At 37.6% G+C, this 24734-nt stretch overlaps 1 protein-coding gene across 1 annotated transcript in view; it reads right to left on the bottom strand.

The window, feature by feature from the left end:
• The window catches only part of CNTNAP5 (contactin associated protein-like 5), an 827651-nt gene that overhangs the window by 400100 nt on the left and 402817 nt on the right, over window positions 1-24734 (bottom strand). The window contains exon 7 of the mRNA XM_012727192.1: window positions 23840-23983. Within this exon, the coding sequence (XP_012582646.1) occupies window positions 23840-23983 (144 nt within the window). The remainder of the gene's footprint in view (window positions 1-23839; window positions 23984-24734) is intronic.

Genomic DNA, 24734 nt, shown 5'->3' with positions numbered 1-24734 from the left:
AATGGGATCAAAAACAGGGAGGGGAAGGGAGGGAAATGCACGGGACTATGGTAGTGGCACAGGGGTGATTTGGTGATGGGAAACCCGTGGGGATTACAATCGAGATGGAAAAAAAAATGTGCAAAATGATGTAAAAATAAACTTTGTAATAAAAAAATAAAGAAGGAAAAAGAACAACAACAACAACAAAAGAAGATGAGCAGAGTGAGGGGATTGTAACAGGGTAGCCCCCCAGGGAAAGAGGAGATCCAGGTTTTCTGTCCCACCCCAGGAAGCTGAGCAGGGAGGGACTGAACTGGAGGGGCAACTGAAGGAAGGAAGGAAGCAGGATGGAAAGCCAAGAGACCTGGAGAAGGCACATGGAGCAGAAAGATCCTTGAAGAAGTTGTACTTGCTTCTTGGACTTGTATCAGGAACTTGGGGAAGATGTAAGAACACACTTGACACAGATGTGAATGAGAGGTTATAATGGCAGTGTTCATTTGATTTTGGTTTACCCCTTTTGTCCAAGATAGGAAAGTGTCCCTTCTGTACCTTTCCTGTGAAACCCTCCCAGGAGGTGCCTTAGCAGGGTTTTCAGGCCTCAGTGTTCCTACTTCAGGCCAACTCTGTTTGGCTGAGCATTGACCCATGAAGTCAATGGGTGCTTGCTTTAAAAGCTTTATTCTTTCTCTTCCCTTTATTGCACACTAATTGTATTAAAGTTCCCTTCCATTAAAGGTTTTATGCATCAGAGTATATTTTGTCTTGATGTGGTTGATAATAGAACCTATTTAGAGCAGTTAGGTTGAGGGTTTGAGTGTCCCCCTCACTACCCAGTAACATGATGGCCCTGTATTTTGGGCTGAGTGCTAATCTTTAGCAAGCTCCCCACCTTGCTAGTTCCCCACAATTGTATTCAACAAATAGAGCCCCCTTAGTGAGGTATATTGAGTATGGAAACCCTAGATGTGTTTTGTGGGTACCATACTTTCAAATGCTCCCTTCCTGTCTTCTCGATTACTAAATAAACTAAAACTTACTTCTCAAAGTTCATGTCCTCAATATTTGTGACATGGCACAGAAACTCATCGCCACAGTGCAACAAAAGGAGCTGAGTTCAGATTTTGGGACAGGTGGGAACAGACCATAAAATAAAGCTATGATAAGGCCCTCCCTCGTGGTGCAGCTGGTTAAAGCACAGCACTGAGAAGCTAAAGCCACTTCCGCATGAGTTTGATTCCCGCCTGCCCTGGAGGCGACCACATGGCGCGGCAGACCTCTCCTGACCCGCCCGCTGCTCCCCTCAGCAGTGTACTTTGTTAGTCAGCCTGTTCTGCTCCTCACTCTGTCTCTGGTGAATCCTCCCACCGCCCCTGAGCCTCTGGCCTGTACCCCAGTCCTGTATGTACAAATAAATAAATCTTAAAAAAAAAGATAAAAAAAAATAAAGCTGAGATAAGCCTGTATCAATATTGGGGGATGAGACAGAAGAGTCTGAAGCAAGGCTCTGTGTAAAGAAGGGACAGAGAGGGAGATCATGAAGTCCTATTCTTTTCTCACCAAGACCCTTCCTTGGGTCCTGAGTGGAGATACTATGTTTGGAATGGCTGTTCTGCCTTGCCATAAAACTAATTTTTAAGACCTCAAGGGAATGCAGCAATTCCAGCTTAACATTCTGCTTACCTTGACTGGTTTTAGAATTTCTTAAACGTGCCACTTCCAAGGATTATATTACTGTGCTGAGCTGTTATTTACAAAGCATTTTCATTGTGGGTGTTTGTTTTGTTTTTAATCATCATCCAGACATCACAACACCCTGGTGAGTAAAAAATAAAGCCAGCAGTGCAAAGCTGAGTTTCAATCACAAAGTATCAAACAAAGCCGATCAAGCATTTATAAACTGGAGAAAAAATGATCTTGATTCAATCTAATATGTGGGGAAAGATTTCAAACCAGTTCTTGATTTTCCAAATGAGTACAACCATTTCTAATTAGATTTTGTCTGAAAATCACCAATACCACAGCCCTATTATCAGGAAATGTCAGGGAAATACTTCCCATAAACCAAAACTGTTGCCCTGATCCATAAACTTAAGAAGGAGCCAAATTCATGTATTTTGTTTGTTTGTTTTGTTTTGTTTTTGTTTTTCCCCAGGTTTGGAAGAAAATAGGTCTTTCTTTCTTTTTTCACATACTCATTCAAGAAATATTTATTAATAGTTCTTACAGGCCAGGCCAGGTCCTAATAATAAGGGCACAATCCAAGAGACAGCAGGCTCAGACTGTAACAGGGGGGTGCCAAGAAAAAGGGGCAGCCCCAGGTTCCCTGATCCACTCAAAGGAGAGCACAGCTGAGCAGGGAGGAGAGGAATCTGAAGAGGAGACTGAAGAGGAAGGAAGCAAGATGGAGAGCCAGAAGGAGACCTGAGGGAGGGACAGGGAGTAGAGAGACTTGTGAAGAAGTGGCTCTTGCTTCTTGGTCCTGGACTTGTTGAAACAGATATGGGTGAGAGACACGTGGGGTGATTGACTATGGCGATGTTTATCTTGACTTTGATTTTGCTCTTTTCCTCCCAGATTTGTCTGCCTATTTTTGACCCTTTTCTTTGGGTCCCTGATAAAAGGTGCGTTAGACTTTTGTTGGGTTTTCAGTCCTTGCTTCAGGCCGGTCCTGTTTGGCTGGACTTTAACCCACAAGGGGACGGGTAACTTTAGGTGTTTGATTCAGAAACTATATATTTTTTTTCTTGTCTTCTGTATCATAATACACTTATTGTATTAAAGTTCCTTTCCATTAAAGGTCTTATGTGTTTTGTCTTAATGTGGCAGATGGCAGAACCTATTTTGAGCAGGTTTGGGTGTTCAGGTTTGTGTGCCCACTCCCTGCTCTGTAACAAGAACTTGTCTCCCTTGGATTACATTGTGTTGGGATGAGAGGCCTGGAATATATCATCGCAACTATTATTAGGTGTCATGAGATAGGATGTCTTCTGGGACAGCAAGTGCCAGGATATTGGGCAGGACATTTTGATTTGAGCTTCAGGGGATAAGAAGGAAATATGGTGCTGAGAGAAGGATCAAGGTGGAAGGAAAAAGCCAGAGCACAAGGAATAATAAGAGCATTTTGGAAATGAAAGAGAAACTAGATCTTTGTCATTCATAGATAATGGCAATTTTGTTTCTGTCTAAGGAGGCCTTCAAAGAGATGTATTGTATTCCTTGTGGTTTCATTTCAGGGGCAACCGGGAGAGAATCACCTTTAACACAGAGGGGAGGAAATGCTCCAGAATCACCTTTAACACAGAGGGGAGGAAATGCTCCATTGAGGACCGGTGGAGCTGATGGGTGGTGCTACAAGGCCCTCTCATCTGCTCTCTAAGGAGTTGGCTACCCAGAAGTGGCAGTAAACAGGGACCCACTGAGAGCCACAGGCTACCTTTGGTCTTTAAGAGTCTTTCTTAAAGCAGACTCTCAGCCCTCCCTGGTGGTGCAGTGCATTAAAGCACAGCACTAAGAAGCTAAAGACACTTCCACATGAGTTTGATTCCCCTGGCCCGGAGGTGACCACATGGCGCTGCAGACCTCTCCTGAGGAGCCCACTGCTCCCCTCAGCAGTGTACCTTGTTGATCTGCCTGTTCTGCTCCCCGTCTCTCTCTGGTGAATCCTCTCACTCTCTACATCTCACCCTGTACCCCAGTTCTGTATGAATAAATAAATAAATCTTAAAAAAAAAAAAAAGGCAGATTCTCTTTTGCCTTCCTAAACCCACTGGTTCCCACTTCCAGCTCATTGGTCAGGATTCAGTTGTGCCCCCTTGCTTGGATCTTCTTGTAGTTCTGGCCCTGTATTTACTTTTCCCCCTGTATTTAACTATGAATGTACTGACCTGAGTATTTGTTTTTGCCAGTAATTGTGCTTTTCACCTAGCGATAACCCAGAGGAAGATTTGGGGAAATGTCGAAGAAGGGAGAGAATGAAAAATAGGTCATGATTAAATGGATAAACTTAGTTTTGAGGCAGCAGATAAAGCTATAAGTCTACCCTGAACACTCTTTTATTTCCATTTCAAATACTGTGTACCAATATTTGTAAATAGGAATCAAGAAGCTTAAGGATATTAATAATCCTTTTTGATACTTCCATTTTCGGCAATCTATTTTCAGGAAACAATTTGAAATTAGATCAAGAGTTATACTTTAACACCTAGATTTATAAAAGTATAAACCTGGGTTTAAAAATAAAGGAGTAGCTAAGTAAATTATTGTATATCCATATGACCTCCTATTTTGTTACAACAAACAAAAATGTCTATGGTAAGCATGAAAATTGTTCATAATATATCATCACATGAAATGAACTGACTGCACATTTGCACATACTAGTTACAAAATAAGCCTATATGAATACATCAGTATAGAACAGAGACTAATTTGCTAAATGATGTCTCTCTTGATGGTGGAATCATGGTGGTATTTTTACGTAATTATTTTTTTCTTTTTCTAACTTATTTCAAATGGAGAATGAGAAATTTTATAATAGAAGTTTGAAATAATTTCCAAGTATGATTTTATATTAAAGATTTCATGGCAACACTATTTAAGAATAGGAATTTCTATCAAGTAATTTATGTGTATTATTGAGAAAAAGAAGTAATAACTGCAATCCAGGTAGGGATAGAACCAGTTGGATCTAATACTCAATAACTACAATTTTTCCAATGATTTCTATCACTGAATAATTTCAGAGATGATTGCATCTTCTACTGCAGTTTTTAGTCATGCAGTTTTCAGCGTTCTCCATTCAAGTGGTAAAGGCAGCAATTACTGCATTAATATGGTCAAAAGAAAGTGTGTGGGGGGATGCGGTGATGTGCCTCTCTGTATATCATTTTCTTTTTGAGTGATTTTTCTTCTCTGAACTACTTTCATTCACCCCCAACAAAACAAAACAAAACAGCTTTCCATTTTCCAGGCATGTAGCTGGTGTTTTTTTTTTTTTTTTTTTTTTTTTTAATACAAAATCACTTTGGTAAGAAACAAATGTTTTAGCCATGAAAACATACTCTGGGCCTCTCTGTTCTTGAGTAACAACTGAATAACTGGAAAAGCAACAAATAAATTTGTGAAGAGTCAGTACCACCAACAGGCATGAGAAATTAAGAAAATGTATAGCTAAATGATGAATATATTATAAAAGGAAACTATTCAATTTCATAAATAATGATTTATGAAATATCAAGAAACATTGAATTCTAATTACTACTGCTGAAAGTATATATTTTCTTTTATGTTTCTTAACATGTATTTAGGTATGCAAGAACTGGGGTGTAGGCCAGAAGTGTTGAAAGGGTAAGAGATTTGTTATAGGCCAGAAAGAGGAGAACTCTAGAGTCCTCAAACCTGCTCATACTAAACAGTTTCTGCCATCTGCCCCATCAAGACAACATATAATACCTTTAATGGAAAGGAACTTTCATACAATTAGTGTGCAATACAGACAAGATAAAGAATATAGTTTCTGAATCAAACACCCAAAGTTACCCATCCCCTTGTGAGTTAAAGTCCAGCCAAACAGGACTGGCCCAAAGCAAGGCCTGAAAGCCCAACAAAAGTCTAAAGCACCTTCTGGTGGGAACCCATCAAAAAGGGTCAAAAATAGCCAGACAAATCTGGGAGGAAAAGAGCAAAATCAAAGTCAAGATAAACATCACCGGAGTCAATCTCCCCATTTGTCTCTCACCCACATCCGTTTCAACAAGTCCAAGACCAAGAAGCAAGAGCTGGTTCGTCACATATCTCTCTGCTCCACGTGCCTCTCTCAGGTCACCTTCTGGCTCTCCATCCTGCTTCCTTCATCTTCACTCTCCTCTCCAGATTCTTCTCCTCTATTCTTAGTTTCACCTTCCTTCTGGGTAGGTCAGGGAACTTGGAAACTCCCCTTTCCCTGGGGACCACCCTGTTAAAAATTCACCAGAGACAGTGGAAAGCAGAACAGGTGGATCTACTGAAGTGCACTGCTGAGGGGAACAGTGGGTGAGACAGGACAGGTCTGCCATGCCATGTGGGTCAGCTCCCTGGAAGGGGATCAAATTCATGCTGCAGTGGCTGTGGATAGCTTCATTGTGCTGAGACTTAACCTCTCATGCCATCAGACAGGCTCCTTGAAAATATACATTTTAAAAGTTTTCCTAATAAAAATGCTTTTAAGAAATATAGGCTGCTTCTAAAATATTTGTATTTTGTAATAGATACTATAGATCAGCACTTTTATAAATATGCCAGTCATATATAATTATGCAATTTAAAATTATCGGGTATCAAACTTATAAAAAGTGAAAATCAATAACTTAAATTTAATTGAATATTAGGCTATTTTAATGTGATTGACATTAAAATTACTGAATCTGTTTGTTCATTTTTACCCTTACCCTGAAGTACTTCACAATTAGTCTAGCCACATTTCAAATCTTCAGTAGCTAGACATGACTAGTGACTACCGTATTGGATGGCACAAGCCTAGCACATCTTTATGATGGTGATGGTAGAACTGGACTTTGTTATTTGGACACTGAAATGGAAATTGTGCCACTTTAGACATGAGAAGTACCACATGCTGGCCTTTATTGTTTATAGATTTGGGCAGAGATCCTAAATTACCTACTCAGGTCCATTATCTTCATCTTTCATTAAGTCAGTAGGGTTCCAATCCGTTAAACCCAACAATGTGGCCACTAGGGTGATGACATATTTTACTCTCCCTACAGATAGATGGGGCCAGGTGAGGCCAGGTGACTGAGTTTAGTCTATGAGTTGTGACATGGCTAATTCATTTTATGGGGCATTCTGGAAGGCACCTTAAAGGATGCTTTCTCCACTAACTAGTTTTCCCCTTCTCCTATATGATTTCCTCTCTTCTGCAGTTGAGTTTGTAGACAAAATCCCTTAAGTTCCAGTAGTCTTCTGAGACTTTCAGGACAGAAACCATAGAGTAAGAATGACCAACCATCAGGATGAAAGAATTGGGGTAACAAATTTGTGGGATTGTCAGTCCTTATGTATTTGCTTTCATTGGGATAGAAAAGATTTTTACTGATAGCTGATATAAGCATGTGATGGAATCTTTAAGGAGACAATTATGTTAAAATGAGGTCATTAAGATGCACCCCAAAACAATTTGACTGGTGTCTGCATCAAAAGAGGGAATTTGGGCAAGAAGCAACACCACTTGAGAGACCAGCCTGGTGGTGAAAATCTTTAAGATCTCAGGAAAAAGCATACCTGTTAACATCTTAGTCTCAGATTTTGGGCCTCAATAAATGTGTGAAAATAAATCTATGTTGTGTAAGCTAAGCTACCCAGTCTTTGGAATTTTGAGATGGTAGTTCTAACAAGCTATATAGTAATAGAGGGGTTATGCATATTCTAGTTAAATAAATATGTGAGTTAAAAGGCATTCTATGGGTTAGTGAGAGAAGACATTTCTTGGTCATAGATAAAACAGGAAGAATAAATAAATTCTGAAATGGATTTTTATGACTAATTTTCTAATATGCCTATTGGAATGATAAGTCACATTTGTCTCACACAATCCGCTGTCTAATAAGATCACATCACTTCTGCTGAGTCAGGAAAGTAGCAATCATTAGTGAAGGGAGGACCCCAAGGGTCATCTTCCTATTCTCTATGTCCAGGTAGCTAAGAGTTAATGGTAAGAATCTCATGATTGTTTTGAAAATCAGTAGGTCTGGAGATGACCAGCTTCCTTTCAGAAGATAATCCAGTATTAAATGAGAAGAATCACTATTTAACCACTGCTAATCAGACTTTGTAAGCATATCTGGGTTATCATCATCATAGCAAATGCTTAAACAAATATTTATTAAGCACCTACTATCTGTAATTTGCTAGCTTTCTCACTGAGAATCCAAATTACTCCTTTCTGCTCCTATAAAAAATCATGTATTCAGCATTTGCTGATCTCTGTTTTCAGAATGCAATTTTATTTTAAAATTAAAATTTAGACACACTGATTATAGCTGGATATAATGCATACTGAAAACAACAGTTGAACATGTAATTACCAGAGATAGAGATGAAGTTCTGTTACTTAACGATTATGTATCTTGGGCAAGTTCCTTTAATATTGATAAAACTCATTTTTCTAATTACCAAATGAAACCAGAATAATCATCCACTTCAGAGGGTTATTTTAAGAATTAAAATAAATGTGAAATCAGTTGATAGAGTATCTGACACATACTAAATGCTCAAGAGGTTATTGTATTCATTACTAGTATACTGGTAACAAGGAAAAAAAGAACTACGTCCAATAATAGTACTTTTTAAAAAAAAAAAGCAGAGGAAAAATAGTCCTTTTTATTAAAAAAAAAAGATCATTTTTAAAGAATCTGCATCTATATAATCCTGATGGTGCCTTTGAGCATTAGGTGACTTTTTTTCTTTTTGCATTTCCATGTTTTCCACTGTTCCTATAATCATTGAACATTTCATTTTAGTGGAAAATGGGAATATAATTTCCAATATACTTATTGGTTCATATGTGAGTTATTGAGTTACAATAGTGAGAGGGTTATGATTTCTTATCAGCCCAGTTATCTCACAGCTCCTACTGAAACATGTAAACCACTGTGCCCCATTGAGAGTATGAGGGTTGCAGGGGTATCTGTGTCACAGGCTACGGAAATTTGGCACACATGCCATAGGCTGCCAAACCCTTGTTTAAATATTTAATTTTATGGGCAACACCATTAAAAAATAATGCTTCAATGGTTTTGCTACATCTTGTCTATGCAAGTGAAATTCACCAAAGCCCATCAAGACTAAGTGTATCCTCTGAGACTGCCTGATCTTCTAATCACCTTGCAAAGTTGGCACTGAATCCTCCATCCTTAGGGCCCAATTCTAAACTGTGGTTCTTGCAATGTTCAGCACAAAGCATTCTATGCTCACAACCTTCCCCCAAGTGGCACATATAAGTAAAGTAAATGGTGGGTTTCAGCATGCCCTTACCCCCAAAACTCTTCAGACATGAGATTTCTATCACCGCATCCAATGTGACTCATGGAAGCTAAGTGTTTCAGTTTAACCTTGATTTTTTTTTTTAATCTCATAGCTATTTTCCTAAATGCATATTCATTTTTCATAACTATTTTAAAGATATTTAGTCCATTGAATTGATGCAATGTGGATAAATGTGAATGTTGTTTAAAGTACTTTGAAGCAGTGGACATTCTGACTCTGTTCCAGTCTCAGGGAAAAATGGATAACCTTGTAGTTAGGAATGGATGCAATGAATTAAGAAATGACAAGAAATCAAGTGATTTCCAAGTGGAGAGTAAACTTCATGAGAACATCTTTAGGTGCAATATGAGGAGAAGTTTTGTGAGAATTGTAACATAGAAATTCTCATATAAAGGGATAAATTGTTTTGGTACTTCAGATGTAAATCTACATTCAAAGTGTCCTGAATTTTATGAGTACAAGAAAATATTTCAACATAATAAATTATGTGGCTCTATAAAACAGGAAAGTTGTTTCATTATTTTCTAGAGAGCAGCTATCTAATGACAAAGTCAAATAATTGGTATTTTACTATTCATAAGAACCCAGGCCTCTATTTGAGATTTTGCACATCCTGCATTTCTTGCACATGCTATGATTGTTCTATACCATGCTCAGGTGAATGATTACAATATGAATATGTCTATACCTCCCTTTGTCTTCCTAATTCCCTCTTCTAGTTGTCCAGGGTTTCTACTTTTTTTTTTTTTTTAAGATTTATTTATTTATTCATACAGAACTGGGTACAGGACAGAGATGCGGAGGGTGAGAGGCTTCACCAGAGACAGAGTGGGGAGCAGAACAGGCAGATTGACGAAGTACACTGCTGAGGGGAGCAGTGGGTGGGTCAGGAGAGGTCTGCCTCACCATGTGGATCTCCTCCGGGGCAGGCAGAGATTGAACTCATGCGGAAGTGGCTTAAGCTTCTTAGTACTGTGCTTCAACCTGCTGAGCCACCAGGGAGGGCCTCTACTTTTTAAAAAAGATTTATTTATTTATTTATGCATACAGCACTGCACATGCCAGAGGTGCATGGGTGGTGAGAGTCTTCACCAGAGACAGAGTGGGGAGCAGAACAGGCAGACTGATTAAGTACACTGCTGAGGGGAGCAGCAGGTGAGACATGAGAGGTCTGCTGTGCTATGTGGGTCAGCTCCGTGACTGGGAATCAAACTTCAACTGTTTATTCACTCTGGGTTTTGACTTTCCCCTGCTTTTGATCCTGTAGCTAGAACTTTTAAACATTTCCTTTTTGTCAGCTGAACACATTAGCCTTTGTCAGTAAGGTCACTAGAATCCAGAAGACTTGTGGGTACCTGTCTCCCATAATTGTTAGTCATCTGTAACCCAGTGGCTCCAGAAGTTAAGGCAACTACAGTTCAGTTGCATACTTAGCACTGCTGGCAGTGTCCATAAGCAGTTGGGTTTAAGTTCTCTAGAAAGCTTCTTCTGCATTATCTGCACGCTATCTGTTTCACTGGTAATTACATCTCTTTGGAAGAGGTCTCACTCTCCTGAGAGGTAGGTAGGAGGAGGCTTAGCTCTTATTTTCTTAACTGTCATTTCTCTCAAAGGAGAGGAAACATCTGCTATTTTGAACACACTACTTAGTAGTGACCCACCTGCTACAAAATATGTTTTATTCATACGATTTTTCCTTTTCAGACATCCTGAATTTTGACAGAGATCTATTCTGAATTTTTCGACAAAGTTTAAAACACTTCTAAGAAGTCAGCTCTACTCAGTCAAGTCCCTACTTATTCAAGGTCCTGGTGATGCAATAAGAAATATTTATAGATTAGAGAATATTTGTAAGAATAGAGAAAATCTGTTTTCTTAATCCAAAATTTAATCCGAAACTTTGGGCAGTCTTCAGTGACAAGTTTTGTGTCTCCCAAAATGTCATGCAAATGTGCTTTCTTTACAGTCACAAAAGGATGTGTGATCCAATAAACATTAATAATCACAAATAATCTAAAACCTTTAATGCTGTGCTTACCAAAGACCATTTATTTGAATAGGGAATAGGTATTATTATTTCTGCTTTGTAGCTGAGACATTGAAGCATGTAGAAGTTAAATAACTGTCCAGATTTTGTAGCTAGATGGGGGTAGTACTGGAATTTTATTTTACTGCCTTCAAAGTTTATACTGTTCTTGAACATATAATGCTCTTATCTCTATGAATTATTAAAAATAATTATTGGTTGGTGACACTTATAAAATACATAAGGAGATGGGAATAAATCTTGTCAAGAATGAGGTTGGAATAAAACATTGCTTCCCCCAAATACTCATGCCTCCATCTTTAGCTTCTGTGTATCCATACTCCTTCTAGTAATGTCTTCCTGTCACCTGGGGATTGTCTAAGAAATGTCTATCTTCAAAGTCCACCTAAATTTCTGCATTTGCATGGTGTCCCTTCTGATTCTATTATTCCTGCCTGTGAGTCTTCTGCTTATAAACTAAGTACAGGTCTCATCAGTACTGTGTAGAAGCTGGGGGAGCTGTCTTACATGCTTGTGGGTATGTTAAAATAAAGAAAGAACCATTCACATTCAATCACATAGAAAACCAGAAGCATTGAGAAAAATCACAGTGACAAAGCAAACAAAATGCTTATATTAATACATAGACATATTTTAATATAAACATAAAGACAACTGAGATGACAGGAAGAGGCAGTGGCCATCAAAACAGTGGCCAGAAGAGCCACGAGAAAAGAGACCAGTATGAGGAGAGAGCCAAGATAAGAGGGTCATCTTTGAATTCTGAATTCTGGAATGGTGAGTTGGTGCACATATGATATTAGGGGCAAAGAAAGATTTCTAATTTCTACCCATGGGAGTCAAAGATCATTTGATATAAACACAATAGAGGTCAAGAACTATGTTCCAATGACAATGATGAAGAAGAATCAAGTATATGACACATTCTTTGTGTGTGAAGGTAACAACAAGGAAAACTCTGGAATGATACCAGATAGGGCTAGGTGACATAGCACAAGCAATATTACTTTTTTCCAAAACCTAAGTAGGATTCTGCTAAAGGATTATAACATCTTGAGTACAGTGTAGAGATGATCCCATGATTCTTGCCTCTGTGGTCTAGGAAATAACAAGCAGTTCACTGGGATTATATGGTAGAGAGATGATGCAGCAGATTCACTCTAATGCTCCATGGTGGTGGTTCTATTTTTATAATTTTTAAATTCCCCAATTTTTTGCTATACATACATTTCCCCAAAGACCCTAAATGATCCCAAAGAATTAGCCTGCCTAGCTTGCAGTTTCTCAGACCTCCCCCAATGAAGCAACTCATAAAGCATAGGCTAGGAGCTCAATAAGCCTATTTCACCTATGCAAAGCAGTTATATATTTTGAACATCACCCTGTTCAGGATATGAACTCTATATCTGAGCTTGGTCAGCTTAGGGCTAGGTTGGGAAAGAGATGAAAGATAGTGGTGGTTCAGATAGTGTTCAAAAAACAGAATGAAAAGACTTAGAGGAAGATTGCATATAATGAATTCCAGAAGCAATAAATGATCTGAGTCTGGCTAGAAAGGAGAAGTACTGGTGAAAAAATGTGGATAAATAAAGATGTATACATTAGAAGAGCTGGAAACAATGGAGTCAAAACCCAAGAAGAGTTTCTATACTGAGTTTCTGTATTCTATACTGTAAAAGTTTCTTATGTAAGAACCATTGGTCACAGATAACTGAGTTTCTGGGGGAGGCATTTAAGCCCTATTGAGGACTTTCAACCACTTCCTTAAACTCAGGAGGAAGAGCCTGACAGCCATATGCCAGAGATGGACACTCTGAGCCAGTTAGATGCTCCTGCCAAGATCACAATCATGTAGGCATAGTGTCTTCCCAGACACTCTGCCCTCTGCTGTCACCTTTCTTTGTACAACCAAAGGCAATGATTCTGCCCCCAGAACTATTACATGTAGTGCCAGAGAAACCTACAACAGATTTATGTGGTAATCAGGAAACTACATTGGGGCCTTTCCTGAGCCAACTCACTGGTCTTTTATTCACAGGTAAATAGTACTATTCACAATATGCTCAACCATGATTTTTTTTTTTTTTAATTTCACTTTGGCATGAAAGTCATTCCGGACCCTAGGGAAAAACACACATATAATAAAATTGAATAAAACTTATAGTGTAATATTTTCCAAAAGAGAAGGAAACTAATGGGGTAGAGCTTTCCAGAAAAGAAAGAAGACAACTGTGAACAACACAGACATTGACTATATACCACTAACTCTCCCTAGTCTTGAGCATAAAGTATTTTTTTAGTATAAAAATGTGGATAATAATGCTGCCCCCTACTGCCTCTCACAGATGTTCTGGGACATAGGAACACATACAACCACAGGTCCATCTGTCATCTCTCCATTAACTGCCCTTCTGGCATTAGCATAGTGATTTGTGGCACTGTCTGTAAGATAGCTTACTGAAACAAGATATCATAAAATGAAGGGGAAATTATTGATATTATTGAAAAAATAATATAAAAGCAACTCATTGATTGGAAAATTTCATAGGAAGAAAAATCCTGATTTGATTCCAACTTTCATTTTGGAGTTTTTATTAAAGATTTATTTATTTATGTACACCTGAGCTAGGGTGTAGGCCAGAGGTATGGGAGGTGAGAGGATTCACCAGAGACATAGTGGGGAGCAGAGCAGGCAGTTCTACTGAAATACACTGATGAAGGGAGCAGCATGCATGATAGGTGAGGTCTGCTGTGCCATGTAGATGGCCTACTTGTTCTGGTAATAAATCCACATAGCAGTGGCTGCAGATAGCTTGATATCTCTGTGTTTTTAATCCCCGTGACACCAGGTTCTCCTCTCTTTTGGCCTTTTTTTTTTTTTTAAGATTTATTTATTTATTCATATAGAACTGGGGTACAGGCCAGAGATGTGGAGGATGAGAGGACTCACCAGAGATGGGGGTGGGGGGCAAAACAGGCAGATCACAAGGGACATTGTTGAGGGGAGCAGCGGGCGGGTCAGGAGAGGTCTGCCACGCCATGTGGTCTCCTCCGGGGCAGGCGGGAATCGAACTCATGCAGAAGTGGCTTAAGCTTCTCAGTGCAGTGCTTTAACCCGCTGTGCCACAAGGGAGGGTGCTCTTTTGGCCTTTGAAAGAAGTGTCCACTCTCAGCTGTCAGAAGGACATGAGGTGAAGTTGACAATATACCATGTACACTGCAGGTGGTGGAAATGGAAGATGGTATAAACTTGAAACAACATAAAGTGGGTCAAAAGACCATAACTGTTGACTCAATAATCCTCATTTCTAGCCATCTCTTCTAAATTTTAGAAAATTATTTTTGTCTTATGTTTGTAAACTTCATGATTTCTCAGCTGTAAAATAGTCAAATATGTTTTACTGACACATTTGACATGACAAAAATCTTAAATTATGATGAGTTGATAGATGTTTAAGTAGTGTTTATAAAGAGGTTAAACATTTAAATAAGCATTTTAAAGACAGGAAAATTTATTTGAAAAATATTAACCATAAAATCAAGATATAAATTTATAAATAGCATATGACCAATCTTTCATAAAATATATTTTTAAAATATGACAATGCTACTCATACAAAACAGTGTTTTCCTCTCCAAATAGTTGATTATTCTAGTCTATAATTTCCAAATGTCTATCAAGAAATTTATAGGAATACATGTTTTTAACATTCTAAATAATTTTATTTAACTGATATCAACAAAGGAGATAATGAAACTAGTCATCTTAATATAGAAATTTGTAACACTGATTTAAGGTAGAAGGAATTTCAGAAGAAACCATGCCGTGGTTAATATATTATTTATTATTTTTTACTTTAAGTCACAAGGTCATATTTCTCATATGACCTTGATACTATGTCATTTCAATGTGTCCAGAGGAAAAAAAAGCAATCATATTCTCTGAAATCAAAAACCTGAAAATATTTTTTCATGGTAGGAGTTAGTTGCATACAGTATAGAATCAGGTGATGTGAATGTCAGACTGGTCAAATGACAGTGGAAGACTACAGGAACGTGGAGCAAGAAGACATGATCTGTTAGTTGCTTTTTACAAATGATTCCCTCCATCAAGGGAAAGTATCATTTATCACAGAGCATACTCACAGAGATGAAACATGATCCCCAGAACAAGCTGAAGAGATTATAGGCTTCACTAGGCACTAGACAGTTTTATCTAAGCAATTTTCAGGAGCTTCTGGGTCACAGGAAGGTAAGAGAAAGGTTGTTGCCACTCTATGTAGTGTGTCTCTGCACATATGCAGATGTGAATGCATTTGCAGGGTTATGTTTTGCAATGAGTGTTATTTCCTGACTTGAGAGCTGAAAGAAATAAATAAGCAAGTTCTAATGAATTGCATGACAGCATAAATGCAAAATAAAAGACGAAAAAGTTCACAAAAGATCACTATTGTTATTTGTTAGTACACTGATCCCCAGGACATATGTTTTTAAAATAGCATACATCTAAAATTGTATTGATTTTTACCAAGGTAACATTGGTTGCCAACACTGTTAATGATTTAAGGTAAAGATTTGCACCTTTTCAAATGCATATAACCACTACCAAAGCACCCATAATTGTCACTGTCAATCAGAGTCCATTCAGCCCCCCCCCCACCCCTTGTCCATTTTTTCCCCACCCCATCCTACTGCTGGTAGTGTCAATTCTGAGGTCAGACTTTTAAGGTTTGTAGTTTAGATTTATTGGATCCTTTGTTTTGTTTCTTTATGTTTCCTTGTGTGAGTAATATCATCTAGCATTTGCTTTCTCCTTCTGAATCATTTCACTTATCAAAATCCCCTCCAGTTCCATCCATGCTGTTGCAGATGGCAAGATATCACCTTGTTTATAGCTGAGTCATATTCCACTTGTACATATACCACATCTTCTAATTCACTCATCTGCTGTTGGGCATTAAGATTGTTTCCATAATTTAACTATTGTAAATAGTACATGGAATCCTTAGAGTTAGTGTTTATGCATTCTTTGGATAGATCCCCAGGAGTGGAATTGCTGGTTCACATGTTAGACATACTTTTAATAGTTTGAGCTACCTCTAACTCTTTTGCACAAGGCAGGGACCAGTTTACATTCCCACCAATAGTAAGGGACAAGAGTTTCTTTTTCTTCACATCCTTATTGTTTTTTATATATTTTTTTGGTATGAGTCATTCTCACAGTATAAGATGATATGTCATTGTGGCTTTGATTAATATTTCCCTGTTGATAAGTGATAATGAGCAATTTTTCATGTGCTTGTTGGTGATCTGTATGTATTTTTTGAAGTGTCTATCTAGATTTTGTGCCTTTTTCTTTTCACTGGATTGTTTTCTTTTTGTCAAGTTGTATGAGTGAGTTGTTTGTAGACATTATATATTAATTATATTAATCCCATTCATCGGTATGATGTACACATTTGAATGTCTTTTTTTTTTTGAACACTTGAAAACAATTTTTTTAGGATTTATTTATTTGTACATACAGAACTGGGGTACAGGCCAGAGGCTCAGGGATGGTGAGAGGCTTCACCAGAGACAGATTGGGGAGCAGAACAGGCAGATCGACGAAGCACACTGCTGAGGGGAGCAGCGGGCGGGTCAGGAGAGTTCTGCCACACCACACACCATGTGGTCACCTCTGGGGGAGGCGGGAATCGAACTCATGTGGAAGTGGCTTTAGCTTCTCTGTGCAGTGCTTTAACCCTCTGCGCCACCAGGGAGGGCCGAAAACAAGTTTTTCATGGGGTCCTCCCTGATGGCACAACAGGTTAAAATGCAACACTATAAAGCTATCTATAGCCACTGTAGCACAAGTTTGATCCCCAGCCAGGTAGGTGAGCCACATGGCGTGGGGTTCAGACCAGAGTTTCAGGGACAGTGAAAGGATTCACCAGAGAAAGTGGGGGAGCAGAACAAGCTGACTGACTGAAATACACTGCTGAGGGGAGCAGCAGGTGGGTCAGGAGAGGTCTGCTACACCATGTGGGTCATCTCCCTGGCCAAGGATTTAACTCATGTTGAAGTGGCTGGGGCTAGTTTCCTAGTTCTGCACTTTAGCCAGCTGGGCGACCAGGGACAGGTACAATTCTCTACCTTTTTTTTTTTTTTAATACAAAAGTAATTTCATTTTAAGATCTATAGTGAAATGGGTGAGATATAGCTCAAATATACAGACAAGTGTGTCTCTTGGTTGTGTAAACAAGAGCTCTTACAAAGCCTCATTTCATACTAAGTGGGAGGTATGGAATTAATCAGTTTCAGGAAACTAGCAGGACAATATATTTCTTATATAATGTATATAATAATCCACATTACAGGGACTGTACACACACTTCAATAGGCCATTTACTTTCTGATTGTTTATTATATGGGTCAGCATTAACATAAGATGGAAGATTCGAGAAAGGATAGGGAGAATTTTTTTGTCTATTTTAAGCTGTTGGTTTTACTGCATTTTGGGATGTGGAGGGACATTTTATAGTTCAATCAAACTATAAAGATTAAAGATTAAACTGAATTATCCTCATGGAACAGCTGTTAAATTTCCTGATAATGGGTGGGTCCCACAAGAAAGGAATGGCAGATAGCATCCAAGATCTTGTCTGGATGCCACCTGCCCTTGGTTCTTGCTGGAGGAGGCCAAGGCTGGTGCTTCCTTGAGCCTTGAAACACACATCATAATTTATGGGTTTTAATATACACTTGCTGCCTGATATTTTGAATTCTTGAATCTCTGGAAGAACTTTAACTACATAATTGTAAGATTTCCCAAGATTCAGTAATTGGGAGTCTGTAACCACAAGAAAAAGACAAAAGCAGCATCTCTTTGAAAAACCCTTACTTAGCAAACACATAACTTAGTGAGTTAGAGCAAAGCTTATTCGATAGCTTATTTTATGTCTTGAGGGGAAACTTTAAGCACAAGTGTGGGAATAAAATAGTTTGTACCTGCAATTAACAGGCCATGCCTTTCCACGTGGAATTCCTAAAGGAAATACTAGATATGTGTGCACACAAGTGTGTGTTTATGTCTGTATACACTGGTACGAATTTTCATTTTATGCAAGTTTATAGAAACAGTTTGGAAGAACAGGATAACAGGATTTTTTTTTCCCTTTAAATTGTGAAGGTCAAAACTAAAGGCTGCCTGCCCTTAAGTAAAATACATTTCATGGGATTATTATTTTTTTTTTTTTCTGCCAGTGCATTGGCACTAAATGAATTCTTCTTTTTTTTTTTTTTTTTTTTTTTGCTTTTTAAGATTTATTTATTCATATGGAACTGGGATACAGGCCAGAGATGTGGAGGGTGAGAAGGATTCACCAGAGACAGAGCGGGGAGCAGAATACGCAGATCTAGGAAGTACACTGCTGAGGGGAGCAGTGGGCGGGTCAGGAGATGTCTGCTGCGCCATGTGGATCTCCTCCAGGGCAGGGGATCGAACTCATACAGAAGCAGCTTAAGCTTCTTAGTGCTGTGCTTTAGCATGTTGCGCCACCAGGGAGGGCCCCTAAATGATTTCTTTGTGCTCTTATTAATAATATTGCCAAAAAATCTCGGAGGAATAAAATATGCTAGCAAAGTTTTAAGAAATGTGGGAAGTGCTACAGTAGTTCAAAAGTCAACAAAATATATATTAAAAATGTAGTTAAAGATTTTCTCAGAAAACAAAATGATGGAGGCTGCCAGATCTTGGGAATTTGTTTTTTATTCCCTTCTTCACTCATTCCCTCTTTTTAACTCTGCAAATCCAGTGATTGTATCTCATATATCTAATCATCAAAGATGATTTATTTTTATTTTTTAACATCTTCATTGTGTGCATGTTATCATCTCATTGTAATCCGCATGGGCTTCCCATCACCAATTCACCCAGGTGCCATCATCACCATAGTCCAGTGTACTCTTCTTACCCCAGTTCTGACCACATTTCCTTTTTCACCCCCATGAAATGTCTCTGCTTTATAGTTGTTCATTGTTTTCATTTTTACTCTATTAAATTTGCTTCTCTCATTCACCCCCCAACCCTAATTCCTATGTTTCTGCTATGAGGGAAACCATCCTGTATTTTTCTGAGATGGTGGAGATATTCTTCATTAGTATTGTCATAGGGATCTTTGTTATTTACATTTATGACACAGTATTATACATTTTAAGTCCCAATTTGTGAATAATGAGAAAAAGTGATAAGTTTCATAAGCTCCTAGTAGTTCAACTTGTTCTTCCAGCTCTTAGCAATCATACAAATAATGTTTCCCTCTCTTTTAATTGCAGTAGTGTAAGGTACTATTTTATCAGCAAGAATGACCTCAAAAGATGGCATATAGTGCAATATTTCTGGACAATACAATTAAGGTAGGAATAGACTTGAGCATGTTTAAAAGGCTCATATCTCCTGACCTAAGCTCAAGAAAAATGTCATTGACAAACTAGTGCTTAGCTTAACTAGGAGATGTGCTTCAGTTGAAGCATATGTGGGTGGGAAATTGTCAATATTTTTGAATATGAGCCAAGGAATGCTAAGTGCTATCACTGATCTTCTAGAACAGAGTCAGGGGTCTAACTCTTTCTTAGTACCATCCTTACTCTCCATACTCAGCTATTGGGCAAAAACATTTTATTTTATAAATATTTATTTATTTTATTTATGCATACAAAAACTGGGGTGCATACAAAGACCAGAAGTTTGGGGGGTGAGAGGCTTTACCAGAGACAGAGTGCAAAGCAGAAAGGCAGATCTACTGAAATATACTGCTGAAGGGAGCAACAGATGAAACAGTAGAGGTCTGCTTTGCCATGTGGTTCAGCACCCTAGGCAGGACTTGAAATCAGGCTGTAGCTGTCATAACAGCGAGACTTAACCCCTAGGCCACCAGGGAGCCCTAGGGACAAATAGTTTTAAACACTGACCACCTTCCTCCAATAGATTTCCATAAAGCAAGTCTGTCTCATATCTTGGCATCCTATAGCCTCTTTAAAAATGTGTGTTAAGGGCCCTCCCTGGTGGCACAGTGGGTTAAAGCACTACACTAAGAAGCTTAAGCCACTTCCGCATGAGTTCAATACCCACCTGCCCTGGAGGAGATCCACATGGCCAGGCAGACCTCTCCTCACCCACCTGCTGCTCCCATCAGCAGTGTACTTCATTGATCTGCCTGTTCTGCCCCCCCACTCTGTCTCTGATGAATCCTCTCACCCTCCACATCTCTGGCCTGTACCCCAGTTCTGTATGAATAAATAAATCTTTTTTTAAAAATGTGTGTTAATAGGGCCCTCCCTGGTGGCACAGCGGGTTAAAGCACAGCACTAAGAAGCTTTAGTTCTTAAGCACAGCATGAATTCGATCCCCACCCCAGAGGTGATCCACATGGCATGGCAGACCCCTCCTGATAGGCCTGCTGCTCCCCTCAGCAGTGTACTCATCAGTCGGCCTGTTCTTCTCCCCACTCTGTCTCTGGTTAATCCTCTCATCACCCCTGCACCCTGGCCTGTACCCCAGTTCTGTATGTATAAATAAATATTTTAAAATAATTTATGTTAACATATGTAATTCAAAGCTATAAAGCATTCTTACTAGTCATATTTGCCAAAGGAAAAAAGAAATAAGTCTCAAAGGCATTTAAATTCCATTGGTTGACTGATAGTTCATGATTGCAAAGAGAATCAGGTGTTTTCCTTTAATGATAGGTTGTCCTTTTACAATTTTGTAAGTATCTAAATTAAGGAACTCTACTTCTGGGAAGATGGAGTAGTACTCTTTTTCCTGTTTCCCACTAGGTACAATTAAAAAAAATGTCTATAAGACAAAACTAGAAAGCTCTGAATGGCAGAGCAAAAAAACATATGTAAGGATCTAGAGACCCAAGGAACAAAAATTTGGCAATTCTAGGTTTTGTTTTTATCTCATATATCTCTGCTGCTAAGAAGCTAGCAACCCAGAAAGACTTATTGATGCAGACAAATAAAAATCACCACTATAAAATTGATGTCTCTAGTCAGTGGACTAAGAAAAGACCAACATAGTGAGGGAACAGCTTTAGACAATAGCTGTTCAATGTTAGCAAAATACCATAGAAAGAAAAAAAAAAAAAAAAAACACTTCAACTTTAGTTCCAGCTGGTCAGAGTATATAATAAGATACTCTAAATATCTGGTCTGAAGGGTATTAAATAACAACTTTTTCCTCCCTGGTGGTGCAGCAGGTTAAAGCACTACACTAAGCTAAAGCCATTTCAGCATGAGTTAGATCCCCGCCTGCCCTAGAGGTGATCTACATGGCACAGCAGACCTCTCCTGACCTACCTGCTGCTCCCCTCAGCAGTGTACTTCATCTATCTGCCTGTTCTGCTCCCTGCTCTGTGTGTGGTGAATGCTCTCACCGTCCATGCACCTCTGGCCTGTACCCCAGTTCTGATACATAAATAAATAAATCTTAAAAAAAAATTTAAAAAAGAATACCTAAAATGACCAATAAAACAATCGCTTGTCATACTAAGCAATAAAAGTCTCAAACTTAATGAAAAATATAATTAATAGATATCAACATTGAGATGACAGAGATGCTAGAATTATCTCACAATTAGGCATTATAATAAAGTTATAGACAATTAGATATTATATTAAAAATCTTCAGGGAATAATTAAACATTTGAAACAAATAAAAATAGAAATTCTTGACAAAAAAATAGAAATTCTTACAAAGGGAAAAGAACAAAATGCAAATCTCTAGAATTGAAAAGTGCAGTAACAAAGATTAAAAGTAATTTACATACACAATAACAGCAGAATTAATGAGCGTGAAGGTCTAGCAATAAAAATATACCCAAATTTAACAATCAATAAAGTAGGCTAAGAAATTCAACAACAAGTTCAAAAAAGAAAACAAAACCAAAAATTAAGAACCTGTGGGATTAAGTGAATGATCTAGTGAAATTCTAGAAGGAGATGACAAAGAGGGAAGTACTGAAAAGTATTTACATAAGAGGTGGACTACTTCTCAAGTTTGGTGAATGACAAAAATTTAGAGATTCAGTGAAACTCGGGATAAACCCAAATTAATCTACATCATAAGCAAACTTCTGAAAATTAAAGACAAAGAAAAGATCTTCAAAGCAGTGGGAAAGAAATGACATTTACCTTCACAGTAAATAACAGTGGCTTTTTCACCAGAAACTATTAAATTTAGAAGCAAGTAATCCAACATTCTTCAAGTGTTGAGAGAAAATGATTATCATCTCACAATCTTATGTCCAGTGAATATATTCTCAAGATTGAAAGAAATATTAAGACAATATAAGATGAATAAAAAGCAAGAGAATCTGTCACTAGAGCATATACCCTAAAATAATGGCTAAATGAAGTTTTGATACAGAAAGGAAATGAAAAAAGAATGAAGTGGGAAAACCAGACAAAATGAAAGGAGAGTAAGGAGAATATGACTAAATACAACACAATGAATAAAAACTTTAGAGTTTTCTGGAAAGCATGCTTGACAGTTAAAACAAAAATAATAAATACACAGGGATGAAATGCTGATTAAGGGACATATATAATAAACAGGGGAGGGCAAAGGAACAAGAAAGGAAATAAACTTTCTACACTCCTCTAAAATTGTTGGCATTCCAATACATTCCACTAACAACATGTCTCAGCTGTATACTGCAATATATTCAAATACTAGATAAACCAAAATGAAATCTAAAAATCATTCAAGAAACACATACTAACATGAAGATAAGAGCCCTGAACAACAGAACGACATATAAACTATTCATACATTTGAGCCTGAACACATCACTAACTTTAACATTAAATATAAATTGGTTACACTGTAGATTTCTTAAATATATACTTTAAATAGACAAAAACATGCCCATTCTAAACAATGTCTATGAGAAATCCATTTTAAATATAGGCAGTTAAAAATGAAAGTATAGAAAAAAGATTTATCATGTCAACATTATTCAAAAGAAAGTGAGAGTTGTTATATTAATGTCAGATAAAGTGGACTGCAAAGCAAAGAAAATCATCAGAGAGAAGTACAATTTATAATGATAAAAGGGCCAATTCATCAGAGAGACACAGCAGTCCTAAATGTGTATGTACAAACTACAAAAGTGCTACAAAACAAATGAGGAAAATTCTCATAGAACTGGGAAGAGAAGTGGACAAATCTACGATTACAGTTAAAAACACCAACACCATATGAACAACTAGTATGTGCAAAGTACAAACAAAAAACATAAAACTCAAAGTCTATTGAAGAAGACAAATATTATTTAATTAGAATATTACTTAAGTCATCAATGTTCTATAAAAGGAATCTCCACAATGTCCAGAGTTTCTTCTCTCTCATTCAAAATGTCATATTTTAATATCAACAATAAGTAAACCAGTATATAATTTGTATGTTATAGACCTTAATCAAATCTGTGGTTCAAATGCTGTACTTCTCAGAGATAATAAAGAGGTTTGTATTAACCCACTTTAGACTATTGACCCTACACAATTTAAAGTCAGGGACTTGGGATTTTCTAGATGTTTCTAATGATATTTGTTTCTCTGTTCTCCCAGTAAAACAATTCAAACTGACTCAGTTCCAACCTTCACCTCTCAGTTTTACCTGAGAGGTTGATGGAACCTTCAACAGGGTAATGTAAATATATTTTGATGTGTGTGGGGAAAACTGGAGTATTCCAATGTATGCTGAAAAAGATACTGACTTACCACAGTGTAGATCTGATGCTTTCGCCTTTTAGCCAGGTCAATTATATTTATTCCATTGTAATAAAGGTTTTCAATACATCCATGAAAGTTTTTCTTCAGAAAGGTTCCAGGTTTGCCTGGTACTGGAATTCCTCCAAAACTAAGCTTTATGTGAGAGAAAAAAAAACAACAACTATTAGTTATAAACTCTGAATGAACAGGAAAGGAAAGGAAGCGAGTAAATTTCAGTATATCCAATTGTGTGCACGAGGCAAGTGGCTCAAATAATTATAGATGCCACTTGATTACAAATTTAAAAGAATACTGATTAGCCTATGTAAAAATAACTATAATTGCTTGCTTTTTAAGGGCTTATTTTACAAATCTTTTTCACTTTTTTTTTTGGATCCTGTTTAATACTAAATAAAACAATAATTTACAGGAGGAAAATTAGAAAGGAAAATCAACATCTTTATAATTATCTCTTAGGCTAACATCTGAGAGAATTAAAGACAGTGACACACAAAATATACCTCTATTCAGCTACCGAATGACCTAGTTTTAAAACTGGTATTGTATTAAAACAGCATTATGCACAATAATGTTACCAAATTATTTTTCCTTACAAATTAAAAATAATGGTTCAAATACTCCGGACATCTTTTAACAAAAATCTTCAAGAAATAATAATTATTAAACATTTGTGATAAAATGAGGATACAATGAAATATGCAAGAGGCATACTTTGGAGGCAAAGTATGATGTTAAAAATAAAAAAAAAAAGATGATTTTCAGAGAAAATACTCTGAATTTTTATTTTTTTTAAGATTTATTTATTTGTGCATACAGAACTGGGGTACAGGCCAGGGGCTCAGGGGCGGTGAGAGGCTTCACCAGAGACAGAGTGGGGAACAGA

This window comes from Condylura cristata, unplaced genomic scaffold (genome assembly GCF_000260355.1).
Source record: "Condylura cristata isolate star-nosed mole 26May11 unplaced genomic scaffold, ConCri1.0 scaffold00002, whole genome shotgun sequence".
Lineage (NCBI taxonomy): Eukaryota > Metazoa > Chordata > Mammalia > Eulipotyphla > Talpidae > Condylura > Condylura cristata.
Note: the sequence above shows the minus strand (reverse complement) of the source record. Positions and strands in the feature narration are given on the sequence as shown.